The sequence below is a fragment of the Esox lucius genome, chromosome 11, assembly GCF_011004845.1.
Source record: "Esox lucius isolate fEsoLuc1 chromosome 11, fEsoLuc1.pri, whole genome shotgun sequence".
In the NCBI taxonomy this organism is placed as follows: Eukaryota; Metazoa; Chordata; class Actinopteri; order Esociformes; family Esocidae; genus Esox; species Esox lucius.
Genome location: NC_047579.1, coordinates 34,375,001 through 34,396,378, shown reverse-complemented (window position 1 = coordinate 34,396,378; position 21,378 = coordinate 34,375,001). Strand labels below are relative to the sequence as shown.

At 41.8% G+C, this 21,378-nt stretch overlaps 1 protein-coding gene across 1 annotated transcript in view; it reads right to left on the bottom strand.

Annotated features, from left to right (window-relative positions):
• Nucleotides 1-411: 411 nt before the first annotated feature.
• The window catches only part of fam20ca (FAM20C golgi associated secretory pathway kinase a), a 70,027-nt gene continuing 49,060 nt past the window's right edge, over nucleotides 412-21,378 (bottom strand). Inside the window, exons 4-10 of the mRNA XM_010874224.4 lie at nucleotides 14,346-14,438; nucleotides 10,747-10,862; nucleotides 8,931-9,111; nucleotides 7,210-7,319; nucleotides 5,062-5,143; nucleotides 4,682-4,741; nucleotides 412-3,881 (exon numbers count right to left, since the gene is read on the bottom strand). Coding sequence (XP_010872526.1) covers nucleotides 3,605-3,881; nucleotides 4,682-4,741; nucleotides 5,062-5,143; nucleotides 7,210-7,319; nucleotides 8,931-9,111; nucleotides 10,747-10,862; nucleotides 14,346-14,438 — 919 coding nt within the window. The 3' untranslated portion in view covers nucleotides 412-3,604. The remainder of the gene's footprint in view (nucleotides 3,882-4,681; nucleotides 4,742-5,061; nucleotides 5,144-7,209; nucleotides 7,320-8,930; nucleotides 9,112-10,746; nucleotides 10,863-14,345; nucleotides 14,439-21,378) is intronic.

The following is a 21,378-nucleotide window of genomic DNA, read 5'->3' as shown; positions in this document are numbered from 1 at the left end:
GCTTCTTAGGGTTGAATCCGAGGAGACTTCTTAGGGATGAGTCTGAGGAAAAGGGATGAGTCTGGGAAGATAGCTGTAGGTTGACTCTGAAGATTAAATTGGGTTGCATCTCAGTGCAGCCGGAGAGTCAGAAGTCAAGATTCACTACTTGCCATGTAATATTAATGCTGTTTGTGGATGGATGGCAGTGGTTTTAGTGCTTTTGAAAAATGCATATTCTCAACCAGACCAAGCAACCTGATTCATAAGAATTCATAAAAATATAATCCTATTACATTATATTGATACATATCTTATTTACTTTGTTGCATTTTGATTGCTTGGCATCCTACAGTAGAAAAAATAGCTGCGACAAAAAGCTCAGAACACCAAATATGATGTCCTGAGACCAACAGATGCACAAGCAAACTGTTACTTGACACTTTGTTCAGTTTTGTTTTATTGCAGACCGTTATCATTTAGCAAACAGATGTTCACAGTAACAATGCAATAGGAGGAAACAGAAGCGTATTGCTGCGCATTGCAGCTTCTTAGGTCTTCCAACATATTCATAGATCAGTATTCACCAACACATTATTAAAAAAAAAAGTTAAATAGACACAAATTGTTCATTACAAATGTGTAACATGGAAAAGGCAATTTTTTTGGTGTACAGAACACCAATTTCTCAGATCAGCACTGAATGAAGATGTTTGTGTACAGGACATGATATTTTCAGACATTAATGTAATAAATGTTGAATGAGAGTTAAGGTGAGGGTTAGGCAAGAGTTCAAGTTAGGTTAATAGTTAACTGTTAAAGTTAGGATTTAAAGTAAGAACAGGGTTCAAATGTTCTCGCTAGCTTGTTCTCAATCCAAGCTCCGCCCTATTCCTTGTTGTTGAGTCAACCAATCACATGCCTTTGTCCAAATATGAAGAAAATCGTGTCCTGTACACAAAAAATGCCTTTATTGTGTGCATGTCAGAAATTTCTAATAAGCAGTATGTGCCTATTTCACAAAAACCTGTGATCCTGTGCTAGCATTTATACTGAGAGTATGAAAAGCACAACACCTGGAGGTGCGTAACCATTTCATTTCGGCTAAGCGCAGGGAGGCTGAAAATTGCACTATTGCACAACATAATATTGCATGGTTCCTCACTTAAACGTAGTTTGCAGGCCAGCAGATATCTATGGTTGTGATATTACAGTCATTACAGTCTTCAGCAGATCTAAGCAACCAATAGATACAAAATTAATTGAATTGAACATGTAAGCATGTCATAATTAAAAGTTTAAGGCCAAAACACCTTTAATATGAATTTGTTTTCAGGCAGGCAGGCAATCCTACATTTTGTTCTACCAGTTAATTTCATAGATTTTGAGCTAGTGTTGGATTGAGTGAATGGAGATTTGTGGCTATTTATGGCTAAATATTTTGGCTCGTACTTTGAGGGCAAGGAACCTTAATAACACAAAGTAGCAACATAGTGAATTTACCACTAAAACCTTTTTCTCCCTCTGTAGATCCTCCTTATGGGGCCACGCCACCAGGCTCTCTGCATTTGTATTGTCTGTTTGTATGGCGACCCAAAACATCCAAGTCCAGCCGTCATTGCACAGGCACCAGGCATAGATAGATTCTAGGGCCTATATTTGGAGCAGACTGTAAAACATGTCCTCATTGTACTCAAAACCTCCAGCGATAACAGACAGCATCAAAAAAGTGATTTGGACAAAACATTGAATAGTGCCAAAACGTTAAGACAAATGCAAAACAAATAAAATAATGGAAGAAGTGTATAAGATACCCTAATGCAATGTTGTTGTGACATATACATAATCATAGCAATTGTTAAAGCATCAAACAACACAATGTACACATAGTGACATGTTGTGTATCTTGTAAGAGCTGGGATTTGAATGAAACTCATAGCTCTGTTTTGCATGGCAAATTGGAAGTTAATCTGACTAACATACTGGCATACACAGTAATCAGAGACCAGTTTTACCTTATGTTTATAACCACATTTCCTCAAAATAATGATATCAATGTTACGCATTTTAACATAAGAATGTTGGTAATTAAATAATCTCTGATAATATAATAAAGATTAGTGTCTTTCCCTCACTTTATTTCTCCACATAATGGAAACCTTAACCGCCATGCTGGCTGAGAACAAAACAGAACAAAACACTCAGCTATTATGAGCGGATACATTCTGAATTTGAGATAGATGAGATAGTGTCACCGAGCTTCTCCTGTAGACTGAGAAAGAGACTGGCATGATGGCTTAGCGCAGATAATGTACATGTGTTAGAGTGTGTGAGAGTGTGCAAGTGAGAAAGAGTGTGAAGTATGCAAAAACAAACATAGCTATATTGATGTCTGTCACACAACGTCCTGTAAAAACTATTCACGTACATGCAAGATGTCCTTGATAACCACACAGCATGTTTTTATTTCAGCGAACCCCACCATTCCAGTAATGCATTGATTAAGAAAATCTTTAGTAAGTCAGAAATTCAGAATAAAAATGGGCAGTATCATCCAACCATGAGAGCATGGATGAAAATAAATGTAAAGATTGAATGATAATCTACTTAAATGGATAACTTTTTTAAGTTGGTGTTCCAGAAAGCACAGGGCAAGGGCAGTAAACAGTAGATCATGCTCAGGATGACTAAGAGAACCTTGGAAAAACCCTGGTGATTCTTCAGTCCAGGTATTGATCACTGATCAAGTTAGATTGAACTTAAAACTGTATCGAAAAGCACTGAAAATACTTTGAGCACTTTCTGGTGTTTATGGTAAATACTTTACACTTAAAAATCACCCAAGTTGGTAACTATCAGTTTTAAAATGGTGTTTAGCAGTGCTTATTTTATTGAATCCCAAAGTTCCCAAAACAATTCACTGATGTAGTAATTCACAGGACATTACAGTATTACCATAATACCAGATCATTTCTGTACTGTGAAAATGTGACTGTATAATATATCATAGTAATGGAAGCCTATAGTACTGCAATAGACAGTAATAGAAGAAGACTGAAAATGGATGCAACTGATGAATAACGATCACACTGACATATCATAAATAATACAACATTTCGTTCATACACTTGCATCTCTCTAAAATTAAAGCTTTATTGACCTACCATTCCTTCAACTACTGTGCACATAAAGGCTAAAACTCCACTTCAGACCACATATTTAAATCTCATTGGGTTATAACAGAATTAAACTGTAGCTTAGCACGAACCAGAATTAAAAAGAATAGCCTTTGCATTAAATAAAAGTGTTTCCCTATTCATCATTAAAGCAATAAAACATCTGTATTTAGCAAAAAGTAGGCCTCTTCTCAACACGCTCATACCTATATATAAACACACATACATGGTAGGTTCCATAGAGGCATTGACGGCAGGTCTCTGAATTCACTGAATTCAAATTGGCGGCTTCCGCACAGTCACAGGCTCCAGTCAGTCTCTTTCTGTGAGACTAGATGCCCATGGTTGGTTCTCAATTAATGGTAGTTTATTCGAAGGTCCAGAATGGGGGAAACCAGGAGAACTAGGGTTTCACCCACACATCTCCCTCTCCTCCTACCAATACCTTACTACCTGTGTATTGCGTTCCTACGGGTGGCTGTGTCCCTGGCCCCCCTGGCCCAGGGGATGTCATCCACCTCCACCACATTACTGTAACCCTCCTTCTCCACACAAACAGCTAAGACCTGGAGCACCAGGCGCAGTCTCCGGTCCATAGCCTCCAGGTGGGGCTGGATGAGGACAGGGTGAAGGCGGTCGCGAACCAAGGATTCCTCCATCAAATGGCTTAGCTGGTACTCCTCCTTCGCCAGCAGCTGCAGACGGAGGTGAGTTGACCTCCTCACTCTGTGGGGCAGGAGAAAAGCAAATGGGTAAGGAGGAGGAGCTCTTAAATAGAGGACACCATTTATATGTAGATAAGCTAGTGGTTAGAGTGTAGGACCATATTAGAAAAGTGGTAGTTTCAAATCCCTGAGCCACAATAAACATTTGTTGTTGTGTATTTGAGTTGGGCATTAATTGCTCCTGTAATTATGTGTTAGATCACTATAATGTTAATATTCACCTAGTAAGAATAGTAGAAATATAAGGTAAAAGAAAATTCAAAAGAACAAATACAAAAAAATTGCACTTTTACAATTTACACAGGAGGGTGTAATGATGACTGGATACAGGGGGTGTGGTGATGGATGGATGGATACAGGGGGTGTGGTGACAGATGGACACAGGGGTGTGGTGACAGATGGATACAGGGGGTGTGATGATGATACAGGGGGTGTGGTGATGGATGGATGGATACAGGGGGTGTGGTGACAGATGGACACAGGGGTGTGGTGACAGATGGATACAGGGGGTGTGATGATGATACAGGGGGTGTGGTGATGGATGGATACAGGGGGTGTGGTGATGAATGGATACAGGGGGTGTGGTGATAGATGGACACAGGGGGTGTGGTGATGAATGGATACAGAGGGTGTGGTGATCTATGGATACAGGGGGTGTGGTGACAGATGGACACAGGGGGTGTGATGATGAATGGATACAGGGGGTGTGGTGATAGATGGATACAAGAGTGAGAGATGGTGGATAGATGAATAGAGAAAGAGAGAAAGGTTACTGTTATGAGTAAAATTATAGATACTGACCTGCAGCACTGGCTCAGAGGCACCAATATGGAGAGCTCATCGTGGGAATGTTTTCCAAACCTGCAGGGTTGAAGCAAAGAGAGAGGAGAGTAGAGAGGAAAAGAGAGAAAAGTGGAAAGAGAAAGACAGGAGGAGAGGGAGGATAAAGAGTAGCAGAGGGAGGAGAAGGGAGGACCAGAGAGGAAATAAGATGGGAGAAAAAAGACCTGACACCTGGCCTGTGTTTCTTACAGTCACCGTCCCCAACACTTAGAGATCTCACAGGACCTCCGACTAAGTTATTTAAACTAAGTGTTAAAATGGTTGAGTGTTGTGTTTTATACTAGAATGAGAATTACAAGAATGAGAAAAAAAAATGTTGTATACTCTTTTCTATTTACCCTCTTCCATTGTCCAGATGAATGATGAAGGTGTCGTTTCCAAACTTCTCAAAAGTCTCATAGTGATGCCGATCCATGTTACCTGGGTATAGAGTTCAAAGGTCACCACATTTAAAAAGAAATATGTTGAGTATTAGATTAATTTGTCTGTTCACGTCACGGCACATCTTCTTTGAATTTGTCCTAATATAGCAGTGTTCAACATTAATGATGGCTCGCTGGCCCGGGGCCAGTAAGACCTAACGTCGGGCCAGTACACAATTTCCCCATTTAAATTCATAGTATCATATTAAAGCGTTTGCTTGTCATCTTTGTCACTCGTCCCACTTCAATTTTCGCTTGTTCTTGCATTAAAATGTGTCTGTACTTCTTTACCCCCTTTGGTAGTGGTTGCCCCAGAATATTCAATGAATCATTTGTTTTGACCAATCACAGTTCATAGTGCATTCTAGAGCGGGACCCAAACATTGCATCGTATGCAAAGCAATTGGCAATTATTTTTGTCTTTGCGTAAAGAACAGTTTCTGTGGGTCGAAAACAATAACGGCAAGAGACACATGTTCTTACATACATGTCGTGTGTTCCTGCCAAAAGCCTTTAAGGCAAAGGTCATTTTAAAGGTAAACGAACAACTACCAAAAACCTGCTCTTAAGTACCTGCAGCTCGTGGTGTGTATTGTGGCCAAACGTGCTGCTGATAACCTTGCAGCTTCACCAATAAATGTCTGCTGCTCTGAATGAACGAGGTGGCGCGGATCCATTCAGGACGTGCCAGGGAAAATCAGTCTGGGCCAGTAGATTTTAGACCAACTGGCCCAATTGGGCCAGTGAGAAAAAAAGTTAGCATTGTATAGACACTGAAATTGTAATAGATTGTGACTTAACACAAGATTGTTTGATTGTAATATTTCTAGATACATGTATTCTTTACAACACTAGGATGCCGTTCTAGTATTGGCTGTCTTCTGACTGGGGGATTATTCCTGGGCTACATGAAACATCCAAAAAATCATTCATGCTACAGCGCTGAAAGTTGAGCGTCTGTTTCCTACAAAGTGCCCCTATAGTTAGGGAATTTAATCTCCTGTCAGATGTGTGGTGTAAGGCATCCATTCACAGGCATTTGGAAATATATGGAATTGTTCCCCACTGACTGCATGGTGCAATCTAAAGAACAGGGAATAGGGTGCTAGACACAGGCTCAGAGTTGTGTAACACAGGTTCTAAAGATTCAGACACAGGCTCAGAGTTGAATAACACAGGTTCTAAAGATTCAGACACAGGCTCAGAGTGGTGTAACAGAGGTTTTAAAGGTTCAGACACAGGCTCAGAGTGGTGAAAAAGAGGTTCTAAAGGTTTAGATGCAGGCTTATGGTGTTGTAACACAGGTCCTCAAGGGACAGATGCAGACTTATAGTGGTTTAACAGATGGTCTAAAGGTTTAGATGCAGGCTTATAGTGGTTTAACAGATGGTCTAAAGGTTTAGATGCAGGCTTATAGTGGTTTAACAGATGGTCTAAAGGTTTAGATGCAGGCTTATAGTGGTTTAACAGATGGTCTAAAGGTTTAGATGCAGACTTATAGTGGTTTAACAGATGGTCTAAAGGTTTAGATGCAGACTTATAGTGCTTTAACAGATGGTCTAAAGGTTTAGATGCAGGCTTATAGTGGTTTAACAGATGGTCTAAAGGTTTAGATGCAGGCTTAAAGTGGTTTAACAGATGGTCTAAAGGTTTAGATGCAGGCTTAAAGTGGTTTAACAGATGGTCTAAAGGTTTAGATGCAGGCTTATAGTGGTTTAACAGATGGTCTAAAGGTTTAGATGCAGGCTTATGGTGGTTTAACAGATGGTCTAAAGGTTTAGATGCAGGCTTATGGTGGTTTAACAGATGGTCTAAAGGTTTAGATGCAGGCTTATAGTGGTTTAACAGATGGTCTAAAGGTTTAGATGCAGGCTTATGGTGGTTTAACAGATGGTCTAAAGGTTTAGATGCAGGCTTATAGTGGTTTAACAGATGGTCTAAAGGTTTAGATGCAGGCTTATGGTGGTTTAACAGATGGTCTAAAGGTTTAGATGCAGGCTTATAGTGGTTTAGCAGATGGTCTAAAGGTTCAGACACAGGCTCAAGGTTCTGTCCACTACTCACCCATGAGGAAGTCAAAGATGGTCATGTCCATGATATCTAGCAGACGAGAACCACGGTCGTAAGGAGGAGTTTGCTTCACCTCATCACAGTAGTCTGGGTCCACCTCCCACCTGATCACACACACACACACACACACACAGACACACACACACACACACACATGCACAAACACATACACAGACACACACACACACACACACACACACAATAACATTTATTCAGTGTGAGAGGCTCCTTTGCATTCCAGCAGTGATGTGTGCATGCCTGCATGTCCCTGGTTGTGTGTGTGTGTGTGTGTGACCCCTGCTGTTCAACAGCAGAGCAGGGAGGCATAGAGCAACTGTGCAGCTGTCAGAGCACATGTCTGCACAAACAGCTCTTCCTATTAAGACAGGTACAGAATACAGGGCAAAAAGGGAGAGAGAGATAGAGCGAGAGAGTGGGGAGTGAGGGGGAGAGAGGAGAGGCAAAGGAGAAAGAAACAGGAAGAGAGGTGGGAGACATAAATGGGAAGAGACAGAAAGGGTGAAAAAAGTCACATTTGCCACACATCAAATCCATTGAAAGCAATTGAGCCACAGTGACACGGTGAAGGCCGTGATGGACAGGAAGATAGGCTGTAAAAGTATTGACAAAAGTAGATGTGGTTATTCCATGTTCCCAGTTCACTCTGTACTCAGGTGATGTAATCAAAGCACACAGGAACCAAAAAGTGAGAGAAAACCCTGTCTCCCAGGGCAACTGACTCAATTTATAACGAGCTGCTACTTTTGGAGAAATGTGTTTCCCTGAGAGAACTGGCCGTTCCTGCTGAGTCATTTCCTAAGGCATGCTATTGCACCCTACGTAATAAAGTGTCATCCGGTGAACCCCAGTGAACTCTGGGTAATCAGGGGTCCGAGATGATCTTACATCTGGAGGGTACACAGTTAACTAGGTGAAGGTAGACGAGAGAAAGAAAATTGAGAGAGAAAGATGCAAGACAGAGACGGAGATGGGGAGTGAGATGGAGGGAGATAGGGGGGACAGATGGCGCTCAAGATAGGAGGAACTGGAGATAGGGAGAGATACGGAGAGAGAGATAGGGGAGATAAAGGAAAGAGGAAGACGGAGAATAAAGATGAAGATGGAGATTGGGAGAGAGGTAGAGAGAGAGGGAGAACGATGGAAAGATATAGGGAGAGAGGGCTGCAAACGAGTGGAGAAAGGGAGAGAACAAGTATGAGGCAGAGAGGCAGAACGTCAAAAGAGAGTAGGAACAAAAGGTGACGGGAGAGGAAGAATTAAAGAGAGACAGAACATCTGAAGGGTAATGAGACTTAATGAGACATACTGTAGGTGGAAACAGGCGGCATAAGGTGCTTAATGAAGGTCACAGATGCCTAACTTGCTGTCAAAGAGTGTATGATGTGTGTCTCAGGCCTATTCTGCTTCTCTATAGATTGGGTAAAGAGGTCAGTGAAATGTAGGATGCTGTAACGATGTCACTGTCACGGTCAACAGGTCTGTTCTTTTTATTTTTCAAATCCGGTTATTGTTTATATATGTTTGGCTTTTACTGACACTGCATTACACATCAGTTGACACTTTTCACTTTTAAGTTACTGCTGAACACTAAGTGCTATATGTTTGCCCCTGCAGCATAGTGAGTACACAGAAACCGTTGTGATTTTTACCCTGCTCTTTTGGATTTGCGTTATGAGGGTTTGTGTGTCACTTACTCTGCTTTCTTGCGTTTGTGGTAGGATCGTCTCCAGGGGTTCCTCCAGGTCTTGCGTTTGGCCAGGGCCAGGTCTGGGAGGAAGGCAGCCAGGGAACCCTGGATCTGGTCTGGCCTCCCACACAGAGCATGCTCCGTAGAGCAGTAGTACGAGCACTCGCCGTAGAAACAGACATTATTGGCTGCATGGGAGAAAGAAAACCCTGGGTCTCAGTTGGCAGCGGGGGTTTTGGGTGGGTGGGTGGGTGGGGGGGGTGACAAGAGGACAGTGTGTGTGTGTGTGTTTTGTGTGCGAGACAGTCAGATACGCAGAAAGAAAGAAAAAGAGAACTGGTAGGTTGTGTAGCCGGACTGGTGTTGGTTTCTTAATCTTGGGTTCAGGGAGGTAGGAATGGAGGAAGTGCTGAGCCAGCAAACCGTCTGAGTCTAACAGTAATCTCCTGTCAGACAGAATGGCCTCTGTTATTCCACATCGCTGTTCACTGGGCTGCATGGGAATCTAATGGATAGTCTGAAGACAGATTCACTGAAGACAGGTATTAAAAGTTCAGAACGGCTACAGCCTTTCGAAAGGAAAGTTCAGTATTTTACAACTTAATAGTATATGGTTTCTCGCATTGAAAGTAGTATGCGGGCCAACAGAAACTGTAACCCACGGTTTAGTTTTGTTTAACAGCTTTTACAAAATTTCTGAACGAATGGCTGGGTCTTGAACCATTAAATGGGAATTCGATATGTGGTGAACTTCCTATTGAATGTAAAGGACCTTTGTTAAGTCCTGCTTAAGCCATGCCAATGTTACAAACATTTGAGACAAAATAAAAGACAGGCCTTGGTATTGTTTTATCAGTCACATCAATGAAGATGACTGACCTTTGACTAGGGTTCCAAAGGAAAGGTATATTACGGGACGCTTCAGTTCATTTGTGTATTGAGTAATTTTGCTAACTGAAGATCTGCAATTATTGATTAAAATATGCCGTTTTATAATTATTTAGGCTATTTCCCTTGAACCCTATGGTTTATAATGTAAATCATACATGTAATACATGTAGTATTTCAAGTATAAATTACCAACATTAACATTTTTGCCAAGTACTTTCTTGTTAATTACCAAAATTACAGAACATTCTGGTAAATTTGGCCAATTACTGATAGCTTTTCCACCCTACGTTTTACAGATACTGTACTTTATGTCTGTCTGTTTTTCTGTGCGTCTCATCTGTGTATTCTCTTCGTACCCATTAGCCCAGCACTGAGCTCCTGAGCAAGATGGAATTATTGAAGGGATACCTTGTTAGGTTGGATTTTGGTCCATCCTCTTAATGGGAATCCTCCTATTGAATGATTGTGCTTTCGCAGCTCGCTTGTTTTCAGATTTGTGTGTGTATTTTTGTGTGTCTATACTCTAATTCCAATCCGGAAGCAAGAAGACCGGTTGGAGTTTGACAACACTTAAGTGACCTTTCAAGTAAATGAGGTCTTTTCCTCAGTCCTCATTAAAAACATATTTTAGGCAAATAGTTTGATAGGAATAGAGCGTGTGTGTGTGTGCCAATCTACATCACCAATCTACAGTAACACACCAATCTATTGGTCTATATAGTAGCTAGGACAGAGATTTCCTTGGTCAGGTCACATTGTTAGAGAGAAATCTCTGGCAACTTTGTCCTGCACGTAATATGGGGGAAATCTCTGGCAACTTTGTCCTGCACGTAATATGGGGGAAATCTCTGGCAACTTTGTCCTGCACGTAATATGTGGGACATCTGTTAGAATGTTGTGAGGAAGTAGTAACAGTGTGGGAGTGTGTTTACCTGGTGAGATGAAGAAGGTCCTCCAGAGCTTTTTGTCCCTTGTTACATCCCGTATCTCCCTTGTCATGTTTACCAGCCTTCCCGCCACCGGGGGCACTCTTCTGAAATCTAGAATCCTTTGGGGTGAGAACATAGATATAAAAACACATTAGATCAATTTCATTCCGCTTTTAAATGAAAGAAAATACCTTGGTTATATGAAAATGTTTAGGATTTATCTTTCAGAGACAGAGAGAAAATTTAACTGGTCAATCGGTCCAAATTATAATTGTAGTGAAAGAATCCTCATTGTTATGTTAATTCTGTTTAAACTACATCACAGATCCAAACTGGTTTCACTAGGCAAGCACAGTAGGAGAGAAAATGTATCTGGCACCATTGTACTTTGTATGGGTTGCTCATTTCATTGTAATGTTGTATTGTACAAGTTGGAATGCATTCTCAATTGGAGCTCAGGAATATTTAGTCACAAGTGTACTAAAGTGGCCTGGAAATAAGCTAATTAGCTATGGTTGAGGAGAAAGCACCGGATTTGAGTTAATGTAAGCATTGCTAGTAGGTGTGACCTATTTCTCAGCATAATCACAGTGATGACACAGTCTTAGTAATATATCCAATTCCATCAAATTTTCAGTGCAGTCAGTATATTTCCAGCAACTTGTAATTGAGAAGTAACATTCATTGGGCATCCTTAAGTATGACTGTGCAGCGTTCAACTTTTGGGAGCCAATTTGAGCACCCATTGCATGGTGTGACAGAGAGAAGTGCAACTCATTAATAGATCATTGTTAATTCCATGTTGAATATTACTTCCTGGATTTGTTTTCCTGCATTTTGGTTATCGCTTGTTCACTGTGACGGGGTCCATGAAACATTCAGGAGTCAGAATATGAGATCAAAAACAACGATAGTGAAGAGAAAAGCAACAACAACATGATACGAAAAGCCAGCCGGGGTCAACTAAGGAAACTTTCTTTAATGTGAGCACCCACCGAAGGCCGCGTGAGCACGTCCACATTTAAAACATTTTAAGATGTATGCCCAGCTTTAGCCTCCCCAAGCACAAGAGGTTGAAAGGACATTAGAAAGACGTATTTCTGCTAGAAAAGACACTGAAGACATCGCATTTCTCACTTTCCTCTCTCACTCTCTCAATTCTCTTTGTCTTTTAAGTGCACCTGTCTCTTGCTTTTCCTTCTTTTCCCTTTTCCACTCTCGTCCTGTAACTCTCCCCCTCTCTTTCTGGGAGGCCTTATCTTTCTGGAAGGACCCCCCCCCCCCCTTCCTCTTCACCAGACATTCCTGGACAGGCCTGGGACTACCTCTGTGTGTGTGTGTGACTGAGACAAAATGGCCATGCAGCATGACCTCTGTGACTTACACTCCTGGCAGAGGTAGGCATGGGTATGTTTTTGTGTGTATGTGTGTGTGTGTGCATATATCTGTGTCTGTGTGTGTGTGAGTCTGAATACTTACCTGTGCATGTGTGTGTGTAACCTCAGAGACTCAGCCTTCAGTGGGAGACAGGCAGGGGAAAGGGGCTGCAGGGATGAAACCCTAGTCACCTAGAAGAAAGCTCTCAGTAGCTATAGCTGATCTCAGAGTCACCATCCACCAGATGACAAAGAAACGTCTGTATGATCCCGATTCTCTCTATCTCTCTTTCTGCCTCTCTATTTCTGTTAGTCTGTCTGTTTTCCTCTCTTGTTATCCTTCTTAAAAAGTAAAGAACAGTACAGTACTTTGTAGGGTATAGGGAGGGCTGCTCATTGCACCCTTTATAACACATTGTACTTTATTCAAAAACAAGTCTAGTTACACTGACATCTGGGAAGGAAAAGGCTACACACAGACCCAAACAACTTCTCTGGTTTTATGTCCCATCTTGTTACGTAGAATAGAATGGATGAAATCATTTTTCTTTGACATAACCTTGATCAGAGGAAGAAGTTGCATCCTGAAAGGCACCCTATTCCATCACAGGACACCACTTTATACCCAGGCCCACAGCTTCCCACACGCTGCTGCCCAGAAGGTAGTGTGACTATGGGAATAAAAACAACAAGGCCATAATTTATATAGGCAGCCTCCACTTGGCATACACATCTGAAGCACAAACTAAAAGCAACCTGCTCTTTAGAGGCTAGCAGTTACCTCCTCCCTGCCCTAAATGATGCCCTGCTCACATTGGCATGCCCCTTGGTTTCCTCTCCTCTGACCGCTCAGCCCACGCAAACACATGCCTTTGGCCCAGTCCTGGCATTAAATTGAAAGGGTGTGCATGTGTGTGTTGGAGGGGGAGGTGTGTGTGTGTTTGAACGACATGTGAAACAGGCTATAGTAAACACATTGCATAACATTCACCCTGCCCGCCTGCTAGAGATGTGCTAGTGCAGTGAGCTTTATCTTTTATACCGAACAAGGCAACTAGGCACATACAATACCCTCCATGATGGCACCCATGATTAAAATGACCAAAAAATGCTTTGTTCATCAGCTTGATCTTAATTTGAGAATTTGAGAAATTTGAGAAATCTTTAATTGAGGTAAAATTGCTCAAAGAAAAAAACACATTCTTATATAATGGCACAGCCTGGGGCGCTGGGCATCTCGTCATGCACAGCAGGGGCGCAGGGGCTCTTGCCGGGCGTGGCTGGGCACAGGGTTGCTCTTGTCAGGCGTGGCTGGGCACAGGGTTGCTCTTGTCAGGCGTGGCTGGGCACAGGGTTGCTCTTGTCAGGCGTGGCTGGGCGCAGGGTTGCTCTTGTCAGGCGTGGCTGGGCGCAGGGTTGCTCTTGTCAGGCGTGGCTGGGCACAGGGTTGCCCTGGGGCCCAGAGCTTCTACACTGATGCTGAGAGTATATCACCTTGAGTACTGAGGTTCCCGTGTACACTGCAGTCCAGACGGAATTTGTGCTAGCAGCCCAGGGTGGCCTCTGCAACGTCCATCGTCTAGCTGTCTTCCCACTTCTGACTATACTGCATCGCTGGGGTAGAGCGCCATGAAGCCTCCTCCTCCTCCTCCTTCTTCATCAACTTTGGCCCAAAACTGCTCTACAGGGGTCTTAATGTACCTCTTTTGAAGCTGTCTCAATGGGATGCAGCTCTGCGGGGACAGGGCTGGCCTTGCTGGCTGCCTGCGGAATGTTCTGGAACTTGCCAGCAGTCAAGGGCGTGTTGATGCCAAAAATATATACAATGCCCTCCGGATCAAAACAAATGCATTGTTGTTTATCTGCTCGATCTTATACTTAAAAAAACAGTATGATAGAAATACCTTTAGATGAGATGAGGTTATTTGAACAAAAAAAAAATCTTAATCCAATAAATTAATTGATAAGGACTGTACATTTTTAGAAATCTGGAAATTACTATTTTTTTTACCTTGTCTAGTTGCCATAGCCACAAAACAGTGGGGAGGAGAAATCAGTGGGGAGTATAACAGCCATAATTTCAGTATTACTGTTTATTTTCACCCAATAAAATACTATTATAAAATAATAAAGTATATATATTATCAGGATACAGTACATAATGCCATTTTTCCATTTTAGAAGTGACTCTCACACACACAGTTGGACAGATACACAAGCACATACCTGTCAAGGTGAAAGGCAGCAATCTCAGCATTGTGTCTCTCAAAATCCGAGAAGTAGAAAAAGTCTGGGGGTGTCTCTTGTTCCCTAGTTTGCCTGGAAGATACAAAAGTTGAGGGATGGTTATAAGAACGTTATTATTATTAATTCTAGTCAGAATACTGGTTGGAAGCAAGCAAAAACGTTATGAATACATTAATATAACAGATTTACAGTGGCTTGCAAAAGCATTTAGACCCCATTCCAATATTATTATATTACTGAATTATCAATTGTACAACCCCATTTCCAAAAAGGTTGGGACACCGCATAAAATGTAAATAAAAACAGAAAGCAATGATGTGCAAAAAATGTAAACCTTATATTCAATAAAAGGTAGTACAAAGATAACATATCAAATGTTGAAACTTCAACAAAAAAAAATCACAAATGTTGGGACAGAGGCAACAAAAGACTGGAAAAGTTGTGTAATGCTAAAAAACTAAACCTGGTGGAATATCACACAACTAATTAGGTAAACTGGCAACAGATCAGTAACATGAAAAGGTATTAAATGACCATTCCAGATAGGATGGGCCTGTCAGAAGTGAGGATGGGGAGGGGTTCACCACTCTGTGAAAAACTGAGTGGGCAAATAATGCAACAATTTAAGATGAATGTTTCTCAATGTGTTTCTCAATGAAAAGAGTTTGGGGATCTCATCATCTACGGTGCATAATATTTTTAAAAGATTCAGAGAATCCAGAGAAATCTTTGCAAGGGACAAGGCTGAAAACCAATATTGGATGGCTGTGATGTTCGGGCCCTCAGGCGGCACTGCATTAGGTGAACACTTGTCAGACAAACCATTGTCTGTGAACACAGTACGTCGCTGCATCCACACATGCAAGTTAAAACTCTACCATGCAAAGAAGAAACCATATATAAACAAGATCCAGAACCACCACCGCATTCTCTAGGCTCGAGCCCATTTAAGATGGACTGAGGCGAATTGGAAAACTGTCCTGTGGTCAGACGATTAAAAATATTTTGGGGATCATGGACGCAGCGTCCTCTGGATTAAAAAGAAGAGGGACCATTCTTCTTGTTATCAGCGCACAGTTCAGAAGCCAGCATCTTTACTTGAAGGGGTGTGCATAAGAGTGACATGATACTGTCATGATACTGTCATAACCATGACATGACACATGAAGGAATCATTTTGAATGTTTATGAATGTTGTCTTTAGGTGTCATTTGGTTGATTATGTCATTTTTTATGCAAGGTTGACATTGTTTGGGATGTCTTTGTTATGACAACTTGACATTAACTGAGACAACATAACCTGCCAATGTCTTCGTTATGACAACTTGACATTAACTGAGACAAAATATCCATGTCTTTAAGTAAAGTACCAACTCTGTTTCCAACTCTGATGTTTGATGTTGTCTTTGTACTATTTTAAATATTGGGATAAATCATTGCATTCTGTTTTTATTGGCATTTTACCCAGTGTCCAAAATGTTTTGGAAATAATAAATACAAAGAAATATCATTCTGTTTCATATTTTATTATATAACACATTTTCAAACCTAAACACTTTGACACTGGTTTTAGGTTGGGAAAGAAAACTGAAATATGTAGCTTGCATAAGTATTCAAACCCTGTGCTGTGAAAACTCCAGGTTTCCATATGAGAAATTGCTCTACTGAGGCTTCCAGCTGTAAACCATTAAAGTTGTAGAAAAAGCTGCCACATTTTCTGGATAAAACCCTCACTGTCAAATTAACACTGGTCAGGCTGTGAATCAAAAGGTAAATTAAGGCCACAGAGCCTTCCACAGAAGTTAGAGATTAAGCAATACAAGTGCATAAATTAGGAAAAGAGCAGAAAATTATGTTTGGATATCCCCATGAGAAAACTTCATGCCACCCAGGCACTGCCTAGAAAAGTCGACCCCAAATATCAAGTGCTCTGAATAACACCTTTATGGGAGGGTTGGAAGAAACAAAGAAGCAGTTCCTCAAAATACCATTTTAAAGCACGTCTGAAGTTTGTCAGAAATCACGAGAGTGACCCAGGGAAAAGGTTTTGTGGTCAGATTAAACCAAGATAGAGCTTTCTGGCCAAAATGTGTAGGGGATGAATACTGTGTGAGGGATGAATACTGTGTGGGGGATGAATACTGTGTGGTGGATGAATACTGTGTGAGGGATGAATACTGTGTGGGGGATAAATACTTACACATATTTTACTGCATATTTCAGTTTACAATTTTTCTAACAAATATGTCCCAATTTAAAACCAATGGTAGTTGAAAAAGTTTGATTTTGAGATTCAGTGTTTATAAATAAAGGGGTCAGTGGTCAGGGGACTGAATACTTTCGCAAGGCCCTGTACATAAATATATCAGCTCACTATTGAGAGTAAGTACTAGGTTCCACCTGGTGCTCTTTTGACACTTGACAGCAGTCACTGACAGTCGTTCGATTAGCAATAGCGACTAAAATGCTGCTGAGAGGTAGTTACCACTACCAAACTATATGGTCATTGCTAAATCCTGACCGAGGATGCAGGATACTCCTGAATTCCAAGGGGCCTGCACTGATTTTGTTAGTTATGAAAGAAATTGCAGGAAATTAAACGTAAAACAAAAATCTGTCTCTCCGCCCTCAAGTGGCTGAAATGTTTGCCAGGAGTTAGGTCACAAAGCTAGGCTGGCTTCCTACAGTACACATGCATGCTTCCAAATGCAACCTTTATCCCCAGGGCACTACAAAGAAAATAGTTTGGAGTAGTTCATATCCTGTAGCAGCTCCAACCACTCAGCCAGACAGACAAGACAGACTGGAGACATGGAATTGTGATTTTGGGCAGCCAGACAAACTGACAGACAGACCGAAGACATGGAAATGTGCCTTTAGGCAGACAGACAAACAGACAGACAGCAGAAAGACAGACAGACAGACATGGAATTTCAGACACAGACAAATGACAGACAGGCGACATGAAACTCTGCCTTCGAGCAGACAGACTGGAGACATGGAACTCTGCCTCAAAGGTCACACTTCTGACTTAGCTTGACATCCCTGCCTGTATGTCTGCTTGGCCTCCTTCCCTGTCTGTCTGCTTGGCCTCCCTCCCTGTCTGCCTGCTTGGCCTCCCTCCCTGTCTGCCTGCTTGGCCTCCCTCCCTGTCTGCCTGCTTGCCTGTCTGCACGGTAAAAGAGATAACCTTCAGGTGTATAGTAAACTAATCTGATGTACTCACACAGACATCCATACATATGGAGGCACTCACACACATGCATATGGAAGCAGAGACAGTCATGAATACCGACAGAGAGTCACACCAGGCCTTAACCAGTCCCATTCCCACCATGATTCCAATCCAAGCCAGTCAGCTGAACCTGAACCATATTCCACTTCGCAGACTCATTTCCTTTCCTCCTTCCCTCCCTCAATTTTCTCCAGCAATTATGCATTTATCACTTTTTCCACAAAGTTCTCATTACGCCACAGTTTTTTAAATAATATTATTATAATTTCAACACTGCTCCTGTAATACAAAGGCTGAATTAAATAGCAGACTGAAAATACTGATATTTATAATTAAACTGTAATTAGCGTAGCCAGTTCAGCCAGGAAACCTGAGTGGTAATTGGTCAGCAGCGCATCAGCTGATGCAGAATCAGTGCTATCACCAAGTCAGATTGTATACCTGTCTATTTAATCATCAGGTTACACACTCTTTTACTAGCATGTGGGTGCACGTCCACCCACCACCCCTGCCTTCACCTGTTCGATTCTGTGTTCCTTGTGGGGGGATCGGTCCTGCGTACCTTGCTCATTGCAATGGGAATTGCATTAATAATATTAAGGCTATGCTATTGTTGGTAATATCGTATACACGATCATGTGATGGCAATAAGTTACGCTAGAGGAGCTAATCCCAAGACTTGCATGTACAGGACTGGGCATATAGTAAGTTCTCTAATAAATGGTTAAACTAACACATGGCATTTTCTGTCTGAATTGAATAATAATATATATAAAACAAATCCCCATAGACTTTTTGCTGTTTTGGTTATGAAAGGGCCAAGTAGAAGGGGTGTTTGATCATTCCAAAGGCAAACTAGTGAACAAATAAACAAAAAAAACACATCACACTCGTTCAGGACAGTGTAAATGTAAATGTAATGCCATTTAACTCACTGTAACGAGCACCTTATCCAGACTAGATAACCACAGAAGTGATAAGAAGTAAGACAAAAGGATGCTGATTTGAAGTAGCCTACTCTTTCAATATATTTCAGTAGCCTTAATGGAAATGGTAATAGGTTTTTCCTTCAGGCGTAAAGACCTGTTTAGCTGTGTTATTAAAGAAATGCCTCAGTTTCATAAGAACACTGCAACCAATGTGTCCAAATAGTATATGGCACACACACTACTGCAAACTAGCAGATGAAAGAACATTATGTAAAATGTGTCTGAAAACAGTTAAAAAAGAAAATATGTAGTACCAACAGGCATGCGAGAGAACGTTCTTGAAATTTAACATCCAGTAAAAATCTTGCCACTGTGAGCTAGCACGTGTTGTTAAAATACACAATTCACCAGATATACAAGGGAGGTGTGACAGCCATGTGATTTTGGAGGTATGGAGACAGTACAGAAGGCGTCATTATAACTTTTGTGTCCTGTCAGGGCCACTGTCTGCTTATTGCCCCAATCAGAGCAAATCATCTTGCTGGCAATTTTTTCGTGTCAGTGCAAGTGCAACTTTGCACCCAGCTGCACCTTTTAGAAACAGGCAGGGATACAGTCACCTAGGGACAGGTGCCCTTGAGAAGCCAACTACTGGGCTGAATCTCCATCCGTGGACCAGTTGTGTCCGAAGGAAGAGGAACACAGATGCGGCTGAAAAGCCTGCTTTGTGGAGATGTGCTGACTACGCCTTTTCCTGGGTCTGCTTGGGCCTATGAGATCAGACCATGCCAGTATGTATTGTATTAATACCTCTGTCTGTCTCTCTCTCTCGGGGTTGTGGAGGTAGGGATGGGGGGGGGGGGGGGGAGCCAGCACTACCAGCTAAAGCCTAGGCTTTGCTTGATTCAAACTCCATAACATCTCTCTCCCTCTGGCTACTTTTTCCACACCACTTTTCTCTCTCTTTCACCCCTTCACTAACACCCTTCTTTCTGTATTTTTCTTTCAATCTGTCTTTCTCTCTCTGTCTCTAAGTTGCAGGGATGTGAGTGAAAGAGAGCAGCCAATGTAACACGTGCTGCAAATACACCAAATCCATGATCAATACTCAGATCGACCCCACTTCATTGAACGTCTCAAACTGGAAAACAAATATTAGAGCTGTGGAATCTCTAATGCGAAATTAATATGTGTTTTGTCTTACACTTGAGGCACTGACTTACATCTTAGGCACAAAAATAATACTGCCTCTATTTATACTCAGTGTCTCACAAATTAATTGATACATTTTAGGGTTTCAGAGGAAATATCTAACTCACTGTCTAGTGAGTTGACCCTGTGACTGGTACTGTACACTGATGAGCCAAAACATTATAACCATCTGCCTAATTTGCTGTTGGTCATTCGGGTGCCACCAAAACAGGGGCAACCTGCTGAGGCATGGACTCTGTAAGACCCCTGAAGGTGTCCTGTGGTATCTGGCACCAAGACATTAGCAGTAGATCTTTCAAGTACTGTAATTTGTATGGTGGGGCCTCCATGGATCTGACCTGTTGGTGCAGCACATCCCACAGATGCTGAATCAGATAGAGATCTGGGGAATGTGACGATTGACCAGGGGAGGACTGACGATTGACCAAGGGAGGGCCGATGATTGACCAGGGGACGGGATAGCCTTTATTGCCCTCACACATAGATGAGGCCCAACACCAAGTCACCTGTCTGTGATTTGTCCCTCCTCGGTACCTCTGTCGGTAGGTACTCACCACTGCTGACCGGGAGCACCGTATAAGCATGGTGGTTTCAGAGATGCTCTGACCCAGTCGTCTGGCCATAACAATTTGTCCCATGTCAACGTCGCTCAGGTCTTCATTTCAGTCCTTGTCTCCTGCATCCAACAAGTTGACTACGAAAACTGATTGTTCACATACCATCTAATCTACCCAGACCTTGACATGTGCCCTTGTTAGGAGATGATCAGATATTCGATTCACCTGTGAGTGGTCACAATGTTTTGGCTCATCAGTGTATCTCTACATGAAGCCGATAAGAAAGTAGCGTAGCTATCAGTTGGATTCCTGGAATTCCTCGGTTGATTTTAGAGGGATTAGTTCTTAGTCCTTTCACACCCTATGTCCTCCAAAACATCACAATGCAAAGCGGAGACACAGGATTATGAAAGTCACAGGTGGCAGTATCAGCTCAGACGGAGACGTACAAACATATCTGTGAGTATACAATTTTGAAAACGCAATGGTGAAAGGAACAATGAACCAAATTCTGATTTATTGAAAGAGCTGTGTTAAAGTATTCTGTTTTCATGTAGACGAATTGTTGAAAACGTATGCTGGAATACAATGGTCCAAGTTTCAATTCAGTAGGAATATAGATGTGTGAGAAAATATTTATGTGCAGTCTCCTATCCCCAGACGGTCACTAACTCATGCAAACAAAGGATATTAATGGGTTAAAATCCACTAAAGACCACATTGACCAGAATTATAGGAGTAACAGGCCAGAAATTACACAACATCTTCCCCCATTAGTCTTCATCATCTTACAGCTCTGGAAAGAATTAAGAGACCACTGCAAAATTATCAGTTTCTCTGGTTTTACTATTCATAGGTGTGTGTTTGAGTAAAACAGTTTTGTTTTGCCATTCTTTTTGTAGGTCACTTGATGTCATCCTATGGTAGTTGAGTGACATTCAAATGAGTTGACAGTCATCTCGGTCAGTGGACAGTCGTTTTCGCCCTCTGCCAGTCTGTAGCTTTGTTGTCCCCGATGTCTGTTGCTTGACCTTGTTCTTATGAACTGCCGTCTTTGAAATTTTCAGGATGGAAGCAAC